Source organism: Globicephala melas, chromosome 9, assembly GCF_963455315.2.
Source record: "Globicephala melas chromosome 9, mGloMel1.2, whole genome shotgun sequence".
NCBI classification, from domain to species: domain Eukaryota; kingdom Metazoa; phylum Chordata; class Mammalia; order Artiodactyla; family Delphinidae; genus Globicephala; species Globicephala melas.
In genome coordinates, this window is record NC_083322.1 from 57,916,996 (window position 1) to 57,935,743 (window position 18,748).

The 18,748-nt window shown below is 35.7% G+C and overlaps 1 protein-coding gene across 11 annotated transcripts in view; it reads left to right on the top strand.

The window, feature by feature from the left end:
- PPP1R9A (protein phosphatase 1 regulatory subunit 9A) overlaps positions 1-18,748 on the top strand; it is a 327,785-nt gene that overhangs the window by 176,504 nt on the left and 132,533 nt on the right. For all 11 annotated transcript variants that reach the window (XM_060304610.1, XM_060304615.1, XM_060304611.1 and 8 more), the window contains 2 exons: positions 1,265-1,397; positions 7,999-8,119. In XM_060304610.1, coding sequence (XP_060160593.1) covers positions 1,265-1,397; positions 7,999-8,119 — 254 coding nt within the window. The remainder of the gene's footprint in view (positions 1-1,264; positions 1,398-7,998; positions 8,120-18,748) is intronic.

Here is an 18,748-nt window from a genome sequence, read left to right on the forward strand (position 1 = left end):
TGTAAAGCACATCTGGACTAGCAGGGCCAGCTTTATAGGCAATAGACTTAATTTCTTTCATCTCTGACCTTCTGTCCTGCTTTCTATTGATGTTTTTATTATCACTTTTTAAAGTATATATTTTTAAAAACTACTCACTCTAGATTTGGGAGGACATGACAAAGTTTTGTCAGGCACAGTCTAGATACTTCATAATTGTTGAATTTAATTGAAAATGTCAGTTTTTATCATGCAAATTAATTAGGCTTGATGAACTATACATTTCTTTTTAAAAAATATTCTTCAGTGTATTAAGTGAGGGGTTGTATACCTATTTCCAGTTACTTTTCAAATAAAACAAATATTTCAGCAGAAAGAAGATGTACAGCTACATCTGAAGACCACATTTAGTAGTCTTTTGAATGATTTAGGTCAGAAAGAAAGAGCTACCAATATCCTGTTTGTTCTGCAGCTCTTGAGCAATATTTTGATAGTCATTTCATTAAAAGGTTCAATGAGGGCTTCCCTGGTGGCGCAGTGGTTGAGAGTCCGCCTGCTGATGCAGGGGACATGGGTTCGTGCCCCGGTCTGGGAAGATCCCATATGCCGTGGAGCGGCTAGGCCCGTGAGCCGTGGCCGCTGAACCTGCCCGTCTGGAGCCTGTGCTCTGCAACGGGAGAGGCCACAACAGTGAGAGGCCCGCATACCGCAAAAAAAAAAAAAAAAAAAAGGTTCAATGAGGATTTAATTTATATCTACATGGAAGTAAAATGAGAGATAACAAATGAGAGCTTAACACAGCCCAGTACAGAATAGAAGTCAGTTTGAATGATTCTGTGTTTGAAATATAATTCTTATAAAACCAGCACACTGCAACATCAGGGCTTGTATAGGTCATAGCATGAAATGGGTTCAGTGCGGGTATTTGCTTCGGTAAATAAAGCCTGAAGATGCTTTACCTTAATTTTATTGCAGCTAATATGGTATACTCTGATTCTATAAAAAGTGATAAATGTTGCTAACCATATAATGTATTCTGTGGCTAATGCTGTCTCTCAAATTATTAAAAGTGGTACATTTTTTAAATTAGTAAGTTATTTTTATTCTGATTCAGTTTTCCTTTTCTTAACATCTCAGTTGATTTTATGACAAAACAGTTGTTTAGAAGAAATTCTTCGTACAAAATTTTTAACTTACGTAGTTTTGGATATGTAGCAGATTTTTTTTTTAATCAAGAAAACTGTCTTTTCTAGATTTTCATCTTTTTGTTGATATCTTACTACAGGTCTTCAGCACATACTCCAATGAAGACTATGACAGGAGAAACGATGAAGTTGACCCTGTGGCTGCTTCAGCTGAGTATGAACTTGAAAAACGTGTAGAAAAGCTGGAACTTTTCCCAGTGGAACTAGAGAAAGGTATATGAGCTCTACAATGTTAATAGTATTATATTGCTATGTTAATAATGTAGAAATGACTTTATTTTCCCTAAGTATAGCCTTTTTCCCCCCCTAAGGATTGGATAAAGCTTTATTTCTCATGGAGGGTTTTATTTATTAAATTTCAAAAATAGTTTATATGAATTCTGTATAGATGATGGATTGAAAGACTCCTCCCTTACGCACTCCACTGAAACCCATCTACTTTAGTTGGCTGGGTTGGCGACTAGAAGTAGGGAGGTGTGAGTGAGGTCTGATGTTTTCTTGGTACTCCTGCAAAGCGCTGGTGCAGGTGAGGAGTCCAGAGAGAGCTGCCATAAGTGAGAGCTTGGGGCAGGTGGTTGCTTTGGGGATTTTTGGTGGAGGGAGAGTGGTCATGGTTAGATTCTGCATGTAGTAGATAGGGGGAGTGCTGGGCCTTTAGAAAATGGTGGATTTTGGGAATGAAGGCAGTGGAATCCTCTTCATCTCTGAGGGGAGAAAGCTAAAGGAAAGCAGGGAGGACAGGAGCAGAGGGGCTTGCTCCTGATTTTTCCCTGGAATCACAGACTGCCTGCTACAGTAACTGGGGACCTACGGGACCAGAGCCTGCTGTGTTTACCATCATAAATCATCACCTGGGAACTGAATTAGGACCTAATGAACAGAAAAATAGCACATCTCAGAGAGCTTTGGAAAAAAGCAGAACAAACAGATGACAACTTGAATAACAAAAAAACCCAAAGAAACCAAATAAAGATGTTCAAGTGTGGCTTTAAAAAGACATTCTTAGGGCTTTCTTGGTGGTGCAGTGGTTGCGAATCCGCCTACCAACGCAGGGGACACAGGTTCGATCCCTGGGCTGGGAAGATCCCACATGCCGCGGAGCAGCTAAGACCGTGTGCCACAACTACTGAGCCTGCTCTCTAGAGCCCGCAAGCCACAACTATGAAGTCCACGCGCCTAGAGCCCATGCTCCGCAACAAGAGAAGCCACCGCCATGAGAAGCCCGCACACCACAACGAAGACTGGCCCCTGCTGGCCGCAACTAGAGAAGAGCCCGCGTGCAGCAGTGGAGACCCAACACAGCCGAAAGTAAATAAATAAAATAAATAAATATATATATAAAAAGACATTCTTAATTAAGCAAATTAACAACAACAAAAATATTTATTTTAAGATTAAAAATTTCAGTGGAGGAATTGAAAAGGTTATTGTTGAGACTCAAATTGGTTATCTAGAAGGTCAAACATAAGAAATGTCCCAAAGTAATTTTCAAATTTTCAAACAGAGCAAAAAATCCAAGAAAAATCATGAAGGAGACCCAATATATAAGTTGTAATAGAAGGGGAAAAGACAGTACAGGACAAGAGACATATTAGACAAAATAGAAGAAATTTTCCTGAGCTCAAAATATATCTGAACCTCATAATTGAAAGGTCCTAGCCAATTTGTTGCAAGTGAAAGGACTTTAAAAAAAATTCCCATACTCAGGCACAGCCTGAGAAAATTCTAATCTTCAAACATAAAGTGAAAATCTTACAAAATACCAGGCCAAAATCAAAGCAAACAAAGAAGCAAAGGTACTTGCAAAAAGGTAGTTATTAGACTAGCCTCAGACTTCTTATATGTAACCCTGGGAGTGGGGAGGTATGTATGATTTCACACACCACTGAGAAGAAAAAGGATAATGATCCAAGAATACTTTATCCATCCCAGAATATTTACCTATCCTGATGAAAGAAAGAAATGTGCTTATATGTAAGGACTTAAAGAACATATCTCCTTCATAATTCTCAATTAGCAAGGAGGAAAAGAAACAAAGAACAGCTTGTTCAACACAGCAAATGTTAGGGAAAGAGAGTTGAAAACTATGTAAGTATTAAGCATAAAATTGCTTGGATGAAAAATATATAAAGAATACCAATTATTACACTAAACAACACTGGCCAATAATTGTTCCTATAAAAAACACTTTCATTTGAGGTTAAAGGGAATGTAAGAGTGAAGCTTACACTTTTCATCCATTTAAAAATGTAAAAACCATCCTTAGCTTATGGCCCATACAAAGACAGCTGGATTTGGCTGTGGGCCATTGTATTGCTTACAATAGCAAAAATGAGAGCAATCTGAGTAATCATCAATGATAGGAAAAGGTATATAAATTGTAGCATATCTACAGTAAATATTACTCAGCAGTAAAAATGAAGGAGCCACAGTTCCATGTAGCAGTGTGTTATGATTCTTACAAACATGAAATTGAGGCGGGGTGGGAAGCAAATCACAGAAGAAGCCATTCAGTACAATTCCATTTATTTAAATTTAAAAGCCAGGAAAAATTAAACAGCATATTCCTTAGAAATACACAAATAAGTAGCTTTAAAAAGTAGTATTAAGAAAAGGGAGGAATGGTAGCACCATGTTTAGGATAATGGTTACCAAAGGAAGAGTTATGATTTCAGGGAGGCTTACATTAGTGGGCTTTTGGAGTATTTGTAATGTTTTCTGTCTTTGTTAGTACATGAATGTTTGCTTTATTTTTGTTTTACACAATGTTTTGTAGGTAAATGTTTTTATAAACTCTTTTGTTTGTATGCTACATTTCATAGTAAAAGTTAAACTAGAAGAGAACTAAACGAAGTAGTTATTTTTAATTTTTTGAGGAATCTCCATACTGTCTTACATAGTGTCTCCAGCAATTTACATTCCCACCAAGAGTGCACAAGAGTTCTCTTTCCTCCCCATCCTTCCCAACACTTGTTATCTCTTATCTTTTTGATGATAGTCATTGTAACAAGTGTGAGGTGATATATCATTGTCATTTTGTAGCTATTAAAGCTGTAAAAGTTGTATTATAGCTATTAAAGATACAAGATCTGAGCAAATAGATATTCTGTATTCTTGGATGAGAAGACTCAGTATAGGAAAGTCTCTCCTATTCTGTCTTCTATACCCATAAATGAATAAATAAATTTAATGCGGTTCAAGTAGAACTGCCATCAGAGTTTCATTGTTAGAGGGGATTGCATAATACAATACTAAATTTTATATGGAAAAATACAGACCTAAGGGAAGTATGGAAAAGAATGTGAAAGGATTTAACTTCCCAACTATCTGAATGTAACGTGAAGCCTCTATAATCAGAACAAATTTTATACATATAGCAGTTGATCAGTGGAACAAAATACAAGGTCCAGGGAAAGATGTTAGTGTGCATGAGAATTTAATAACATGACACATAAGATACTCTAATTTAGAAGTGACAGGGTGCTTTACAAATTGTTCTGGCATAAAGCATCTATCTGAAAGAGTATTAAGTTGGAAAACATCATTTTCATTATATCATATATAAAAATAACTCTACGTGAATTAAATAATAAAATATTAAAAATGACAAAGATATTTGATGAAAATTTATGTCTACATTTATCATCTGGGCTTGTGGGAGGAGGGACTTAACCAAAATGGAAAATCAGAAATTATAAAAGAAAAGATGGACCAATTTACTCATCCAATATTTTAAAGTCTTAAAGGCAATATTGTCAAACAAAGCCAAGAGATAAGTGATACATTTGAAGGGGGAAATATTCATCATAGATGACATGGAGTTAATAGCTATAATATTCTAAGAGTCTTCGGAAATGATGAGGAAAAAAGAGTCAGGCAAAACTCATTAGAAAAATTGGCCCTTTACTTCAGAGGAAATCTAATGGCCCAAGTTCATATGACTACAAGCTCAAATCTCACTAGCAATGAAGGGAATGCTGAACTAACATGAGATTTTTTTTCCTGGCCTCCAGAGGGTGGTGATAACATCTTCCTAACACGGCCTTATAGTTGTTTCCATCTTGTCCTGGCTGCTTTGCATACTTAGTGCTCTGCCTGTTCCTAGGAGAGTATATACAGAGGAAGACAGGATGGCTGCTGGGTTCTTGATGGTGCAACCACAAGAATCAGGGCCTTGAAGTTGTGGCTTGGACTTCACCCATGCTTGACATCTCAAAGAAGCTATACAGAGATTAGATTAGTCACCTGGTCTCTGTGGGTTGATTGTACTCTTTCTTTAATTTTCCTTTGGTTATCACCATGTCTTTCACGTGGTCGGCAATGGGATTGAGGATGGCTCAAGCTGATATAATAGTTTTGCCCACAGTTGGGTTTTCAGCTTTGCAAATCTGAGTAATTTTCCAATTAGAGCATCAAGAGGAGCTATGGAAGGAAAGAAGATAATTTTACTAAAGCCTGAGTCCAGGCAGGGAAAATGGATTTAAAAACTCAGATATAATTTTCATGCAGGTTATTTGAAGGAAGTAACTATTATATTTAATGGCATGATAGTATACAGAATCAACATTTGAGGGGAGCCCTTTCGATATACTGAGTATGGGAACTCAACATTGGCTTGACACGTGATAATTCATAATGAAGAAAAAGTCCTATAAATACAATGAATATGAATAAGAATTCAGGTAACACTTAATACACACCAGAGATTTCATACAGGAGAGAAACCCTATGACATTTTTCAGTGTGGAAAAGTCTACAGAGATCATCTCTTAAACTACACAAGAGCAAACACACTGGAGGAAGAAAAAAAACTTCTTTGAATGTAAACACTGGGAAGGCTTTCGGTCATCATTCATCCCTTTATCAACATGAACAAATTCACACTCTAGAGAAACCCTATGAATATGATTAATATGTGCAATAATTCAGCAATACAGCTAACCTTCATATACATAAGAGAATTCATGTGGGAGAGAAGAAACTTTATACATGTGACCAATGAGGAAGCGCCTTCGCACAGATCTAACCTTCATGTGCGTAAGAAAACTCATTCTGGGGAGAAACTCGAAAACTGTAATGAATGTAGGAAAGTTTTTAGCAGGAGAATGCCTCTTGATGAACATGAATATCTATACTGGGGAAACGATTAGAATGTAATAAATATGGGAAATGGCGTGTGCAAATATTCTAAATGTAAGGAAGGAAGGAAAGTCTCCAGTGATCACTCATTTAGTCAGCAGTTTTCACACTAGATACCTGTGCCTAGAATCAATGAGGACGTGCCTTCAGCTGGGGATCACATCAAACATTTCCTCCAGGGAGAGCACTCTACATAGCTTTCTTTAGCACACAGCTGAGCAAACACATCACTTTTGCCAAATGACATACTTTTAAACGTATGTAGAATAAAGATGTAGGATTATGAGTTGTACTTAGAAATACTTAAAGCAGAAGCTGGCAGTAACTAATAATCAATGAGATGAACCTTATTCAAAAAATTACTAGTTGAGGGCTTCCCTGGTGGCGCAGTGGTTGAGAGTCCGCCTGCCGATGCAGGGGACACGGGTTCGTGCCCCGGTCCGGGAAGATCCCACATGCCGCGGAGCGGCTGGGCCCGTGAGCCATGGCGGCTTAGCCTGCGCGTCTGGAGCCTGTGCTCCGCAACGGGAGAGGCCACAACAGTGAGAGGCCTGCATACCGCAAAAAAAAAAAAAAAAATTACTAGTTGAGAATACTTAACAAATTAAAGGTTATTGCTAAAAAGGCTTTTAAAAGCATCAAGTATTCTATTGAGCACATGAGCCCGTTTTCCTTTAACACTCCACCACTGCTGACTAGCTAATACCATCTATTTTTTATGCAGCTAATACACTATTACTATAAAGACTTTGAGACTATCAGAAAATAACTTTGAATGTTAACCAAAAAATGTGGAATGCGCATAGTGTATCTTTTATTTCATTAATGTTAAAATGTGTGTTCACAGAGAGGAGAATTGGAAATATGGATTTGTAAGTGCATTAAAAAACATGTTTGTCAGTATTGTTCAAAGGGCCAGTAAAATGGAAACAAAAGTGAATGCCTGTTAGTAGAGAAATGGTTGGATAAGTTACGACAGCTTCTCACCATGAAATATGCATTATAAGTGATTTAAGGCTATGTAAGTTGATATCCATGCGGTATCATTGGATTAGAAAAGTAAGCTGCAGAGAGAAGTAGGTATAATATGATCTTGTTTGTGTAAAGAAAATAAGAAGGAAAATTAAGCCATATATAATATGTATATTTAATTATATGCATATAATGTGTATATTGTATCTGATGATACGTTTATATGCTTGTATAGTAGGACAGAGGAAAGTACTGAGAGACACATACCATCTTATTAACATGAATGGGAATATGGACCAAGTAAAAAAGAAAAGAAGACCGCATAAATAAAGGGGAAATTCCAGATATATTATGATCACATTTATTTAAATAATATATATATATATGCTTGAGGATGTATGGTCTGTGCTTAAAAATATTATTTAGTCAGGCAGATTGATTGCTCAGTAACCAAATTATTACCTTTTTGAGGGATCACAATGGAAGAGCCACTGGCAGTAGTAAAATGAGACTAAACTAATGAGCCTTTTGAGGGGTCTAATTTGACATCCTTGCTCCCCAGCATAGAATAAAAATTCTGTCAGAGGAAGCATATCAATATAGTTCACAAAGAACAAAATTAAAAGCAGCAAATAGATCTCAGCAGCTAATTGTGGACGAGTGTAAAACTTAGGTTGTTTCATTTTTTTTTCCGTTTTCATAGATGAGGATGGACTTGGTATAAGTATTATTGGAATGGGTGTTGGAGCAGATGCTGGACTTGAAAAGCTGGGAATATTTGTCAAGACAGTGACAGAAGGTGGTGCTGCTCAGCGAGATGGCAGGTAAGCCAACTACTGTTGTTAATAACTCAAATCTCCTAGGAAATGTTTCTGGGAATTTCTTTCAATGGTAGCTTTCTTTTGACTTTTTAGAACAGAATTTCAGGGTGTGTCTCAGATGTGGAAAATGTTAAAACACTTGAATTACTTTCTGATTTGCAGGCAGAATACATTCCTTTAATGTATATTAGATAAATAGGTGGATGGATCTGTTATCTGTATCTGTCTACCTTTGTATCTATCCATTCATCTATCTAGCCAGTGGAAGGTGAGCAGAATCATGGGTGTGTATCATTTAAGAATATGTACTGTGGAGATCAGCATATAGTTTTCACTTCAGAGGTATCAAAACAAATAATAGTAGTTCTGGCACTTCTGAAAATGACAGAGGTAGGAGGGAAAATAGGAACTAATTCTGCAGTGATGGTAATTCTGGAGATGTGTCTCTCAAAATGTGTTCTGTCTAAAAACACAGGTCCTTGAGTGCCATCTAAATCTGGAATTCAAATCTCTAGGAGAGGGTTAAACATCCACCTTGGGTAATTTGGATGCACACCAGAGCATCAGATGGGCATTGTTTTATGTCTTAGCTTTCATCATCTCAAGCTACAAGTATCTTTAAAGATTTGATTAATCCTGACCCTAGGCTCCTGATGCATCAAGTTGGGGCTGAAACAGAAATAAAAGTAGACTCAAAACTATGAGTGCCAAATTCAAAGAAATGTCATCTTATTTTTTTTAGGAACATTGAATAACTGGCTTTGATTTTTTTCAAGGTTTAAGTATGTATCACTCAACCAGCTTATCCAGAAATAATAAACCATGTTGAAAATCATTTGTGAACCTCCAATGAGACCAATAGTAGTATTATTTGTTTCATAATTTTAAAAACATATTTATATACACAGATGTTTCCCAAGAGGAACTAAATTGATTTATTTAAATAGAAAGCCACACCTTCAGTACCATCTCTTTCTATGTGGTTAGGGACCACATCTTAGCCAGTAGCCTTATTTGTATTCCCATAACACTTGAACAGAGAAGGTCTGAAATGAATGTTTTGAGTGAATGTTCAGCTGAGTGAATGTTTATCACACTTAAAACAAAGAAAGTGAGATATTAATATTTTGTGTTTAAAAGTAATTTATTAAGTCTTCCTCCTTTTCAAAGTAGTTAAGGAAATAACCTCTTTGCCCCTTCAATGAATTATATAATGGTAGTAGTAAATACTTCCTATTATTAATTTAGAACCTTTCTTCCAAGTGAGCTAAAATTTGTTTGTAAAATCTGTATCTTTTCTCTTCATGCTTTGTGAAAAACTTAAGTCATTCTAAAGTGATAGGAAATAATTCTTACTGTTAATATTCAAACATATTAAATTATTATAAATCACCTCTCAAGTAAATGAGCCACAAAGCCAAGCCAAACTACAAATTGATTAAAAAGCAAAAAAGAGAATTTTGTATTCATCAGTTAGTCAATTCCCATTGTTCTAAACTCAGAACTATTTGTTTTTCTGCCCTCATTTTTTAAATTAGGTTTGTTTTCTATTAACCTATTTACTGATTTGTTCTCCCGTGTAGTTATAATATTTACACTGATATGAGAACTTTGCTTTATCAGTCCCAGTGTGCATTTCCTCAATCCTTCTAAATGAATGTTTACCTAGTACAGTAATCCTGCTGTTGTTATAATAGATGCTTAATAAATGCCTCAGTGAATATATTAAAGAAGACAACTTGATGTAATGAAATGAGCAGAATCTTTGGGATCATGTGACCAGGAGTCTTAATTTCATACCCTCTACTTACCAGCTAAGGGATATTGAACAAATTACTTAATTTTCAGGTTTCTACATTGCAGGATTTTTGTATGCATTAAATAAGCATGTATAAATAAAAAACCTTCCACAGTGCTGTTTGTGTATGAAGCTGTTCTTGACTGAAGTAGGCATAAGCTTGAAATTTATTAAAAATAGTTATTATGGGAAGTCTTATGAAAAACTATAGAAAGATGTATGAAATAGGTACAGAATCATAAGATTTTGGAGGTCAGAGGGACTTTAGAGATCTTTTCCATACTTTTCATTTTATATGAAAATTGAGTGTGTGTGTATTTGAAAATAAGTGTTCACATTATTACACCTATGGCAGTGTTCACATCTTTTATTGGGTTGGCCAAAAAGTTCATTCGGGTTTTCCGTAAGATGTTATGGAAAAACCTGAATGAACTTTTGGGCCAACCCAATAAATTATTACACTATTATTACGACCATTATGGGTATGCTCATTTGCACAGTATTTTAATGTTTGCTATTTAAAAGGTATCAGTATTAAAAAACTACAAATGGAACACTTGGTTGCTGCCTCCAGTCAATAATTTTTTAAAGTTTTGTTATGTATACTTACTGATATAGAAAGATATTGTATTAAGGATTTACAAAACAGTATGATTAGTATAATGCCATTCTTGTGTGGATATGTTTTCTATTCTTTTCATCACTCTCCCCACCTTGCCCCCATCTCTCTCTGTCTCTCTCTTTTTTCTCTTTCTCTCTCTCAGAAAACCTGGATTTAATATACACCAAAGTGTTGAATGGCTCTAGTCTGTGTTTCTTTTTAAATTTCATCTAATATGGAGTATTTAATTTTGTATAGAGAATATGTAATATTTTATATATTTTAACCTGCAACTAAAATTAATAAAGTTATCACCATGTGGCCTTGGGAAAGTTACTCTTCAGACCTTAGTTGTGGACAGAATTAAAGTTCTGGGTTAGATGTTCCTTTTAGCTTTAAAAGATTGAGTCTGTATTATAGCTTTCTGGCTTGCTTCTAGCTTCTTAATAACTCTACTTAAGAAAATGATTTCAATTTAATCTCAGATTTGGGCAAACTTCCTTCGAGGTATGTCAAATAAACAGGTATATAGAGAAATTCTTTTCTCCCTCCTCTGCCCGTCCCACCCACAATACAAGAAGCCATTTTTGTTGTGTTGCTTTTACCCCTTCCAAATGTCTCATAAACTCATCACATTTTGAGTACTTCTAAAAATTTGCCATGGATATTTATCTCCAGTCATCTAGTATAGTTAAAAAGTTTTGAGTCTTCCTTATTATTTGATATGATGTCTTAACATTCTAAATGTCTCTTCACATATGTCTGTATCTTTTCATATGACACCTGAAACGTAGGGGGTGCTCAATAAATATTTGTTGAATGAGTGAATACCTGTGCTTTAATCTCTTTCAAGACATTTAGTACTGGGACCTAACATTTTTCTGTTCTTTTCTTCTCCTCCTTTTTTTTGGGCTACTTTGCCTCTTATAGTTTATCTTGTAATTTAGCTGAGTGGCGTGATAGCCATTTACACTTTCTGTGTTAGTTCTAAATTTTTATTAAAATAATACTAAATATATTAACCATTAGTTTTTGCTGCCATAATTTTATGAATGTACACAGGACACTTTAACACACTAATTATTTCTCCAGTCCTCTTTAATGAATCTATAAAGCAAAATGAATTTTATAATAACACAACTGAAAACGCTGATAGTAGAATAAATCATGTGGATGGTAACTGACAAAAGATATTAATAATGCTGGGCTAAAGAGGCAAATTGAAAATGCATTTAAAATCTGTTTTGTTTCTGGCTCCTTGTGTTTGTTTCTCAAGCTTTTGCTTGAGAACACTGTCATTTTAGAACACTGTCCTGTTTATTTTTCAGTTTTTTTGAAAAGATAATCAAATTTGAACTTAAGGTGCAACGTAGTTTATCCTCATTCACGTGTTGGTTTAAATGATTTTAATCATTTTGGACAATCTTTCAGGTAACACTAACATATAAAACAGATGAAGAATCCTATTCTTCTGCTTACCCTGCAGCAAACTCTCCCTCCTTGCAGGACCTGTCTGTCCCCATGAGGTATCCTCAAGCCTGGGACAGCCCTGAATAGGAACTTCTGTTTTCATGTGTCCATATATCCTAATTCCTTAGTCAATGGTTTCCTCTCTGCACACACACTCTTTTGTCACTCTTCTAATTAAGCATCTTCACCCCTTAGAGAGTTTTGGGATATTACTGCTCTGATATGTATTTTCATATGCATTTAAAACTTTGCTATCTAGCATTTTGAGGAAAACTCTATGTTGTCCAGTGTTCATTAATGTTGCTCCAGCTCGTTTCCTTTTCATTCATCCTTGGTTGCTTTGTTGATATAAGCCCTGTAAGGTAGGATTTTTGTTTTTGTTTCCCCATCCCAGATACATCATGTCAATAAATAACTGCCCAGTAACATTAAACAAACTCCAGAGTACTCCAACTTAGATATTTTTACTAGCCTTACCCCCACTGATTCTGGTTTTTAGATTCAGAATTGAGGGATTTCAGAAATATCAGACTGAGGTCGAAAAGCAGTCGTATTGCACACTTGTGTTTATGAGCACATGGAAACATTGAAGAAATGGCCAGGACTAGATGCCTTTTACAAACTAGCCAGCTGCCTTCCTGTAAATTCCATTCCAGTAGACAGTGTTTCCAGGGGAAAACAGGCTATTTCCTCTGCTATTCTGGAAAAAGTTTGGAAAGTCTGTTATCTGTATTCTTTCTACTCTGGGGTGGTCTAATGCAGAGAGCCGTCCATTTAATTTTTTTTTTTTTTTTTTTTTTTGTGCGGTACGCGGACCTCTCACTGCCGTGGCCTCTCCCGTTGCGGAGCACAGGCTCCGGACGCGCAGGCTCACCGGCCATGGCTCACGGGCCCAGCCGCTCCATGACATGTGGGATCTTCCCAGACCGGGGCACGAACCCGTGTCCCCTGCATCGGCAGGCGGACTCTCAACCACTGCGCCACCAGGGAAGCCCCGTCCATTTAATTTTTACCACCAGGACTCATCCTTTGTCTTTTCTGTGCTTCTGATTATGAACCAAGATTTGAGAGGTATTATCAACTACTACTAGTGAGATTGCATCTAAAAGTTACCTTCTCTCAGGGTAAGAGATTGAAGCAAAGTAGGTATCAGATGCCAGAAAACTTTTCCCTACCGTAATAACCACTTATGTAGTAAGTACCCTGCTGGTTCATGACCTTGTGGTTTGTAGGGTCAGTCCATGGTAGCAGTAACCCTGAACAGGTGCCCTTTTTTGTAACCGATATTATTTACTCCTATCACCCCTGTCCAATCGTTTCTATGTCTCCTCCTTCTTCTGCTCATTTTTACAGTTTCTTGAGTTTGTCTCCACATTAATCACCACACAACTTACCTCTAAAAAGTAAATTGAAATGCCCTTCAAATAAAATAGCAAACTCTGTAGAACTTCCCTCCCTCCCTCCCTCCCTCTTTTCTAATTTAAAGGTGGCTTTTATTTCCTTGTTTTAATTTTGTATCAGATTTTCAAATCCATTCTTTAATGAATGTATCACTTTGAAATGAGAAAAAAAGTTTTAAAAATTAATACCCTTTTAATGAAAATAATAATCAAATAATATTGAGCTCTTTTTCATCCCCTTAATGCTTGCTGTATTAAGGCAGGCAGGAAGAATTATGTAGGATCAGAAACCTGCAATTTAATTGTGGGATGCTCCTTTCTTACACTGGGCTGTGAATGCAGAGAGCAAATTCAGTCAAATGTCTGTTGCCACTCTTCCTGTTGCATGGAATGCTTTAAAGCTCGACTATCTTCTTGTCTTCTCAGTGACCAGTACCAGTGTTCTTTTTGTTTTTTTTTGGCTGTGTTGGTTCTTTGTTGCTGCGTGCAGGCTTTCTCTAGTTGAGGTGATGAGGAGAGCGGGGGCTACTCGTCATTGTGGTGTGGGGGCTTCTCATTGCGGTGGCTTCTCTTGTTGCAGAGCATGGGCTCTAGGCGTGCAGGCTCAGTAGTTGTGGCTTGCGGCTCTAGAGCGCAGGCTCATAAGTTGTGGAGCATGGGCTTAGTTGCTCCGCGGCGTGTGGGATCTTCCAGTACCAGGACTCGAAGCTGTGTCCCCTGCATTGGCAGGCAGATTCTTAGCCACTCCGCCACCAGGGAAGCCCAGTACCAGTGTTCTTCATTCCTTTGTGGAATCCGTATTTCTAGCTAGCATCACTTTTCTTCTCCCTGAGGGACATCCTTTATATCACCAGGTCTGCTGGTGACGAATTCTTTCAGCTTTGTTTATCTGAACAAGTCTTTGTTTCACCTTTGAGTTTTTAAAATATATTTTCTCTTTGTATAGGATTCTAGGTTGACAGGTTTTTTTTTTTCCATTTAGAACTTTTCCCAGATTTTTTTTTCTAATTTTAGGCTCATGGATGTGCATGAACATAAGGACATTGACACAGATGAATTAAGAAAATTAGGAAGTGCTATAATATAAATATCAATATTGTTTATTTTCTGCTTAAGTTAATGATAAGCATTGTAAAATTTCTATTGAAAAACAGAAGCCCAAAACAATTTGTATGAGTTCTCCCATCCATTACATTTTTGAGAAAATGTCTTTTTGGCTTTGGGTTAGAGATTATAGATCTTTGAGTCCAGAACCTTTAGTGTAGTTATTTTATGGTTATTCACATATGCATCTTTAATAAAGAACAAGGGACTATAATGCCTCAGTCTAGAGGAAAACTTTTTAGACTATTTCCACAGTCATTGTAAAATGCCATCATCAGTTGTCAAATAAGCATGTGCTAATTTTAGAGAACATTTTAGAGTTATAAATGTAATACATGTTCATGGTTGAAATTTTAGAAAGTGTAGAAGAACGTAAAGAAGAAAATAAAAATCTCATGTAATCCCACCATGTAGAGTTGACCACTCTTAAAATCCTGCTGGTGAATTTTCTTCCAGAGTTTTTTCTGTGCATATGCCTTTGTTTACTTACTTAACAAAGATTAAAACCAGTGAATATATAGCTTTATGGGGTTTTGTACATTTTATTCATCAAGATAATATTTGTTGAGTGCTTACTGTATGTCAGGCAATATGCTGTGTTCTTTATATTTTGTATCTTATTTAATCCCTCTAATAGCCCTGATTAAATACATAAAATTATTGTTATTTCTGTTTTAGATATAAGGAACAATGGCTCCTCTTATATAGTCACGGGAAATAAGTGGCAGAGCCTGGCTGTGAACTTAGGATATCTTATTCCAGAGCCTATGCTTAAATAATATGTTATACTATGTAACATTACTAAATACTTTTGTAACAATAGAATATATCTAAGGATATATTATGCTGTAGTATTATATATATGAACCATTTATTGTTCATATTGTTATACTAGTATGTTGTTTCAAGGTATTGATCAGGCTAGCATTTTTATATAAAAATCATTGTGAATATCTCTGATTATTTCTTTGAAAGTACTTCCTTGGAGCGGAATTACTGTGTCAAAGTGCATTACATTTTAAATGCTTTAGAAACACATTGCTAAACTGCCCTTCAGAAAGGTTGTTCAATTTGTATTCCCCAGGAGTGTGTCGAAGAGTAATCTACTGCACGCTTAAGATTAAGATTGAATATTGTGTTATAAAATCTTGAATAATTTGATAATTTCTTGTTTTTGCATCTTTTAAGATGTTTACTGGATGCTTGTATTTCTTTCTTTTTTTATAAATTATTTTCAGTGTGCTTTTTTCCTGTTTCCTTTTTCACAACTGTGTTATCATTTGTTCTTTTAATGCTAATCTTTACAAATAAGTGGTCCATACCAACTGGCTTTACTTCTTAACTGTAAGGAACTTTCTCGTCTACTCGCCCACTCTGATAACAAAAATGATCAAGTCCAATAAACAGATTTAAAGTGCAACTTTAAACTTAACACAGTAAAATTCTGTATTTAGTTTTGAGCCTTAATGTTCTGTCAAATTTATTGCTTCAAAAATTATTTACCTACTTTTTGAGATATTTAAGTAACCTTTTCTTGGACCTAATCTTAAACTTCTCAGTGTCATTATAGTCATTTATTTCTAATGAGATCCATGTCCCTTTCCTTGATTTTTTTGTTTCTTTGTTTTTGTTGGTGTATGTGTATGTGTGTGTGTGTGTGTGTGTGTGTGTATGTTTGTGAGAGAGAAAGAGAGGCTTCCCAGGTTCTCCTTCTATATAGATACTCCAGTTTTTCACCCTGCATTGTAAGAATGCTTCTCTTCCAAGCTGAGCTTCTTGACCTCATTTTTGTATTCAGCCAATGAACTGATTTTTTTAAAATGACTACATAAATTACTCCCGAATTTGTATCCCAGTCTCATTGCATGTAGACCTATTCATTTATTTCACATATATGTTATTTTTATCTCAAATTCATCATAAAAGAAATTTAATTCCTCTTTTCCTTATTCTTTTTTCTTTCCCTTGATATGAACAACCTGTGTTTTCTGTGTTGATTCTGTTTTTCATCACTTTAGATGTAAACTTTCTAGTCATCTTTTATTCTTTCATTTATTTTACCCATTAATATTTTATCGTATTGTATATTTTTTTTCTTTGGAATGTCCCTGAGATTCTTCTTTTGTGTTCATTCTCTGGGCCACATCTCTGGGCCAGGCCTTTCTCTTATTTCTTGTGTCTGTGGGCTTCTTTCAGCTGATCTTTCCCATTTTATCCTTATCCTTGTCCCAAGATTATTCTTCTGCAACTGTCACTTTGTTTGCGCAGCCCTTTTGAATAGCAGCATATAGTTGCTTTACATTTTTTACCAGTCATAACCCAGAATCTTGTTGACATTGGATACCAGTGTTATTTCTTAAGTACATACTCTCTACTTTACTCAGGAAAAGTACATTATTGTCTCTGTTAGTTTCCTTCCCCAACCTCCTTGCACATCTGAGTCAAAATAATAAGTACTAAATCTACAGTATATTAAGGCTGTATGATATGTCAGTTACTGCACTAATCCTTTTACATATGATTTTTGCTGATCTTTACAACCAGCTTACGTGGTAGTTATAGTAGACCTTCTCTATCTAAACTAAGGATTAATTGTTTCAGGAATTCATAGTTGAAGAAACTTAAGGTTTTATAGAAAACAGGATTAAGAAAACTGTGGTGTGAGGTAAATGAGTGAAAGCATATAAATAAACTTTTGCTGAAATAAAAGAATCAAAATGCATTGTAAAGAAAGAGACTATCAATTACACATTTTAAAATTTTGCTGTAATAGGTATAGTATCATTAATTTACATTTAATATTTTGCATGCTACATACATTTAAATAGGATATCCCTTTCTAACCCCCATCCAGTATCAGGAAAATGGTTGTAAGTTTGTTCTACCTTATTGGTAATGGTGTGTATTTTAAGTGGCATTTTTTTCCCCAATCCATCATCGTTTCTTCAAATACTCATTGCTTTTCTGGTTTTGTAAATTTGGAGTTGTTAACTACCAAGGTCTGGGACTCTATAGCTCAAGCCATCCATCTCCCTTATTCATTCTTAACTTTCACTATGCTTGCAAGATAGGAGACTAGGTCTGGGTTTACTTTACCTCAGATTTCTTTCTCTCTTTCCAAGGCTCCTTTGCAGAAACTTTCACTCCCAGTCTGCCATCTACTTTCTCCTTCTTTTCTTTTTCTATCTTTCAGTAATTCCTTTCTGTGTTTCTCTACATCACACAAATTTAACAATATTAACAACATAGAGATGAGCAGTCGGGACTTCTTTTAGATTATCAGTAACTGAAAGCTTTGGGATTGAAATTTAGATCTGAGCGTTCCAAGGTTCAGGTTTTTTTCTTACTGCCACATTTCCTTTCATCCTCTTCACCCTACCCAGAATCATATTTTTCTCAACATTTTATTACCTTCTACTTCAGGGCTAAGCTTAGTATCCAGTTCCTCAATGAAACCATTTAACTGCCATAAGTTGAGCCCAGCTGAACTCTTGGCCTCTGTACCCTTAAACGTAATAGACTGTAGCACATGCATTTGTGTTTGTTTTTCATCATGTTATGTGTATGGTGTATCCCTGGATTCATTGTTAAATCTATCTATCTATCTATCTATCTATCTACATATATAACTGAATCACTTGACTATACACCTGGAACTAACACAGTATTGTAAATCAACCAGAGTTCAATTTAAAAATCCAAAAAAATTTAAAAAGGAGTATCAAACTATCTGGTAGCATCAACATTACGTGGGGGTATAAAATATAAGATCTAGAAGAGGTTCAAGAATTTAAAAATTCATTAGGCTTGGATAAGCAGATAATTCCTCAAAGAGAAGAGCTGGGCCTTTAGGAGAAGGCTTTTGAGAGGGTAGAGAAGGGATTTTTGGCAGATATTTTGTAAAAGGTACAAAAACACAAATGTGAACAGTCTTTTCAGGGTATGGCTTATCTTAGAGCTTTTAGTTATGTGAGGATGTTGTTGGATAAAAAATGAAAAATGTTGAGATGATATTAGGGATTGATGGTAATGTGATATTTGGTTAGATAAATAAATGGAGACTTAACAGTGTTTATAGAATAGAAGGCTTAGCATTGTTAAGAAGTCAGATGTCCCCATATTATCTGTAGGTTCAAAGAAATACAATAAAAATCTCAGGAGACTTCTTTTTTTTCTTTTTTTTTGGTAGAAATTGACTATCTGGTTCCAAAATGCATATGGAAATGCAAAGGACCTAGAATAACAATTCTGAAAAAGAA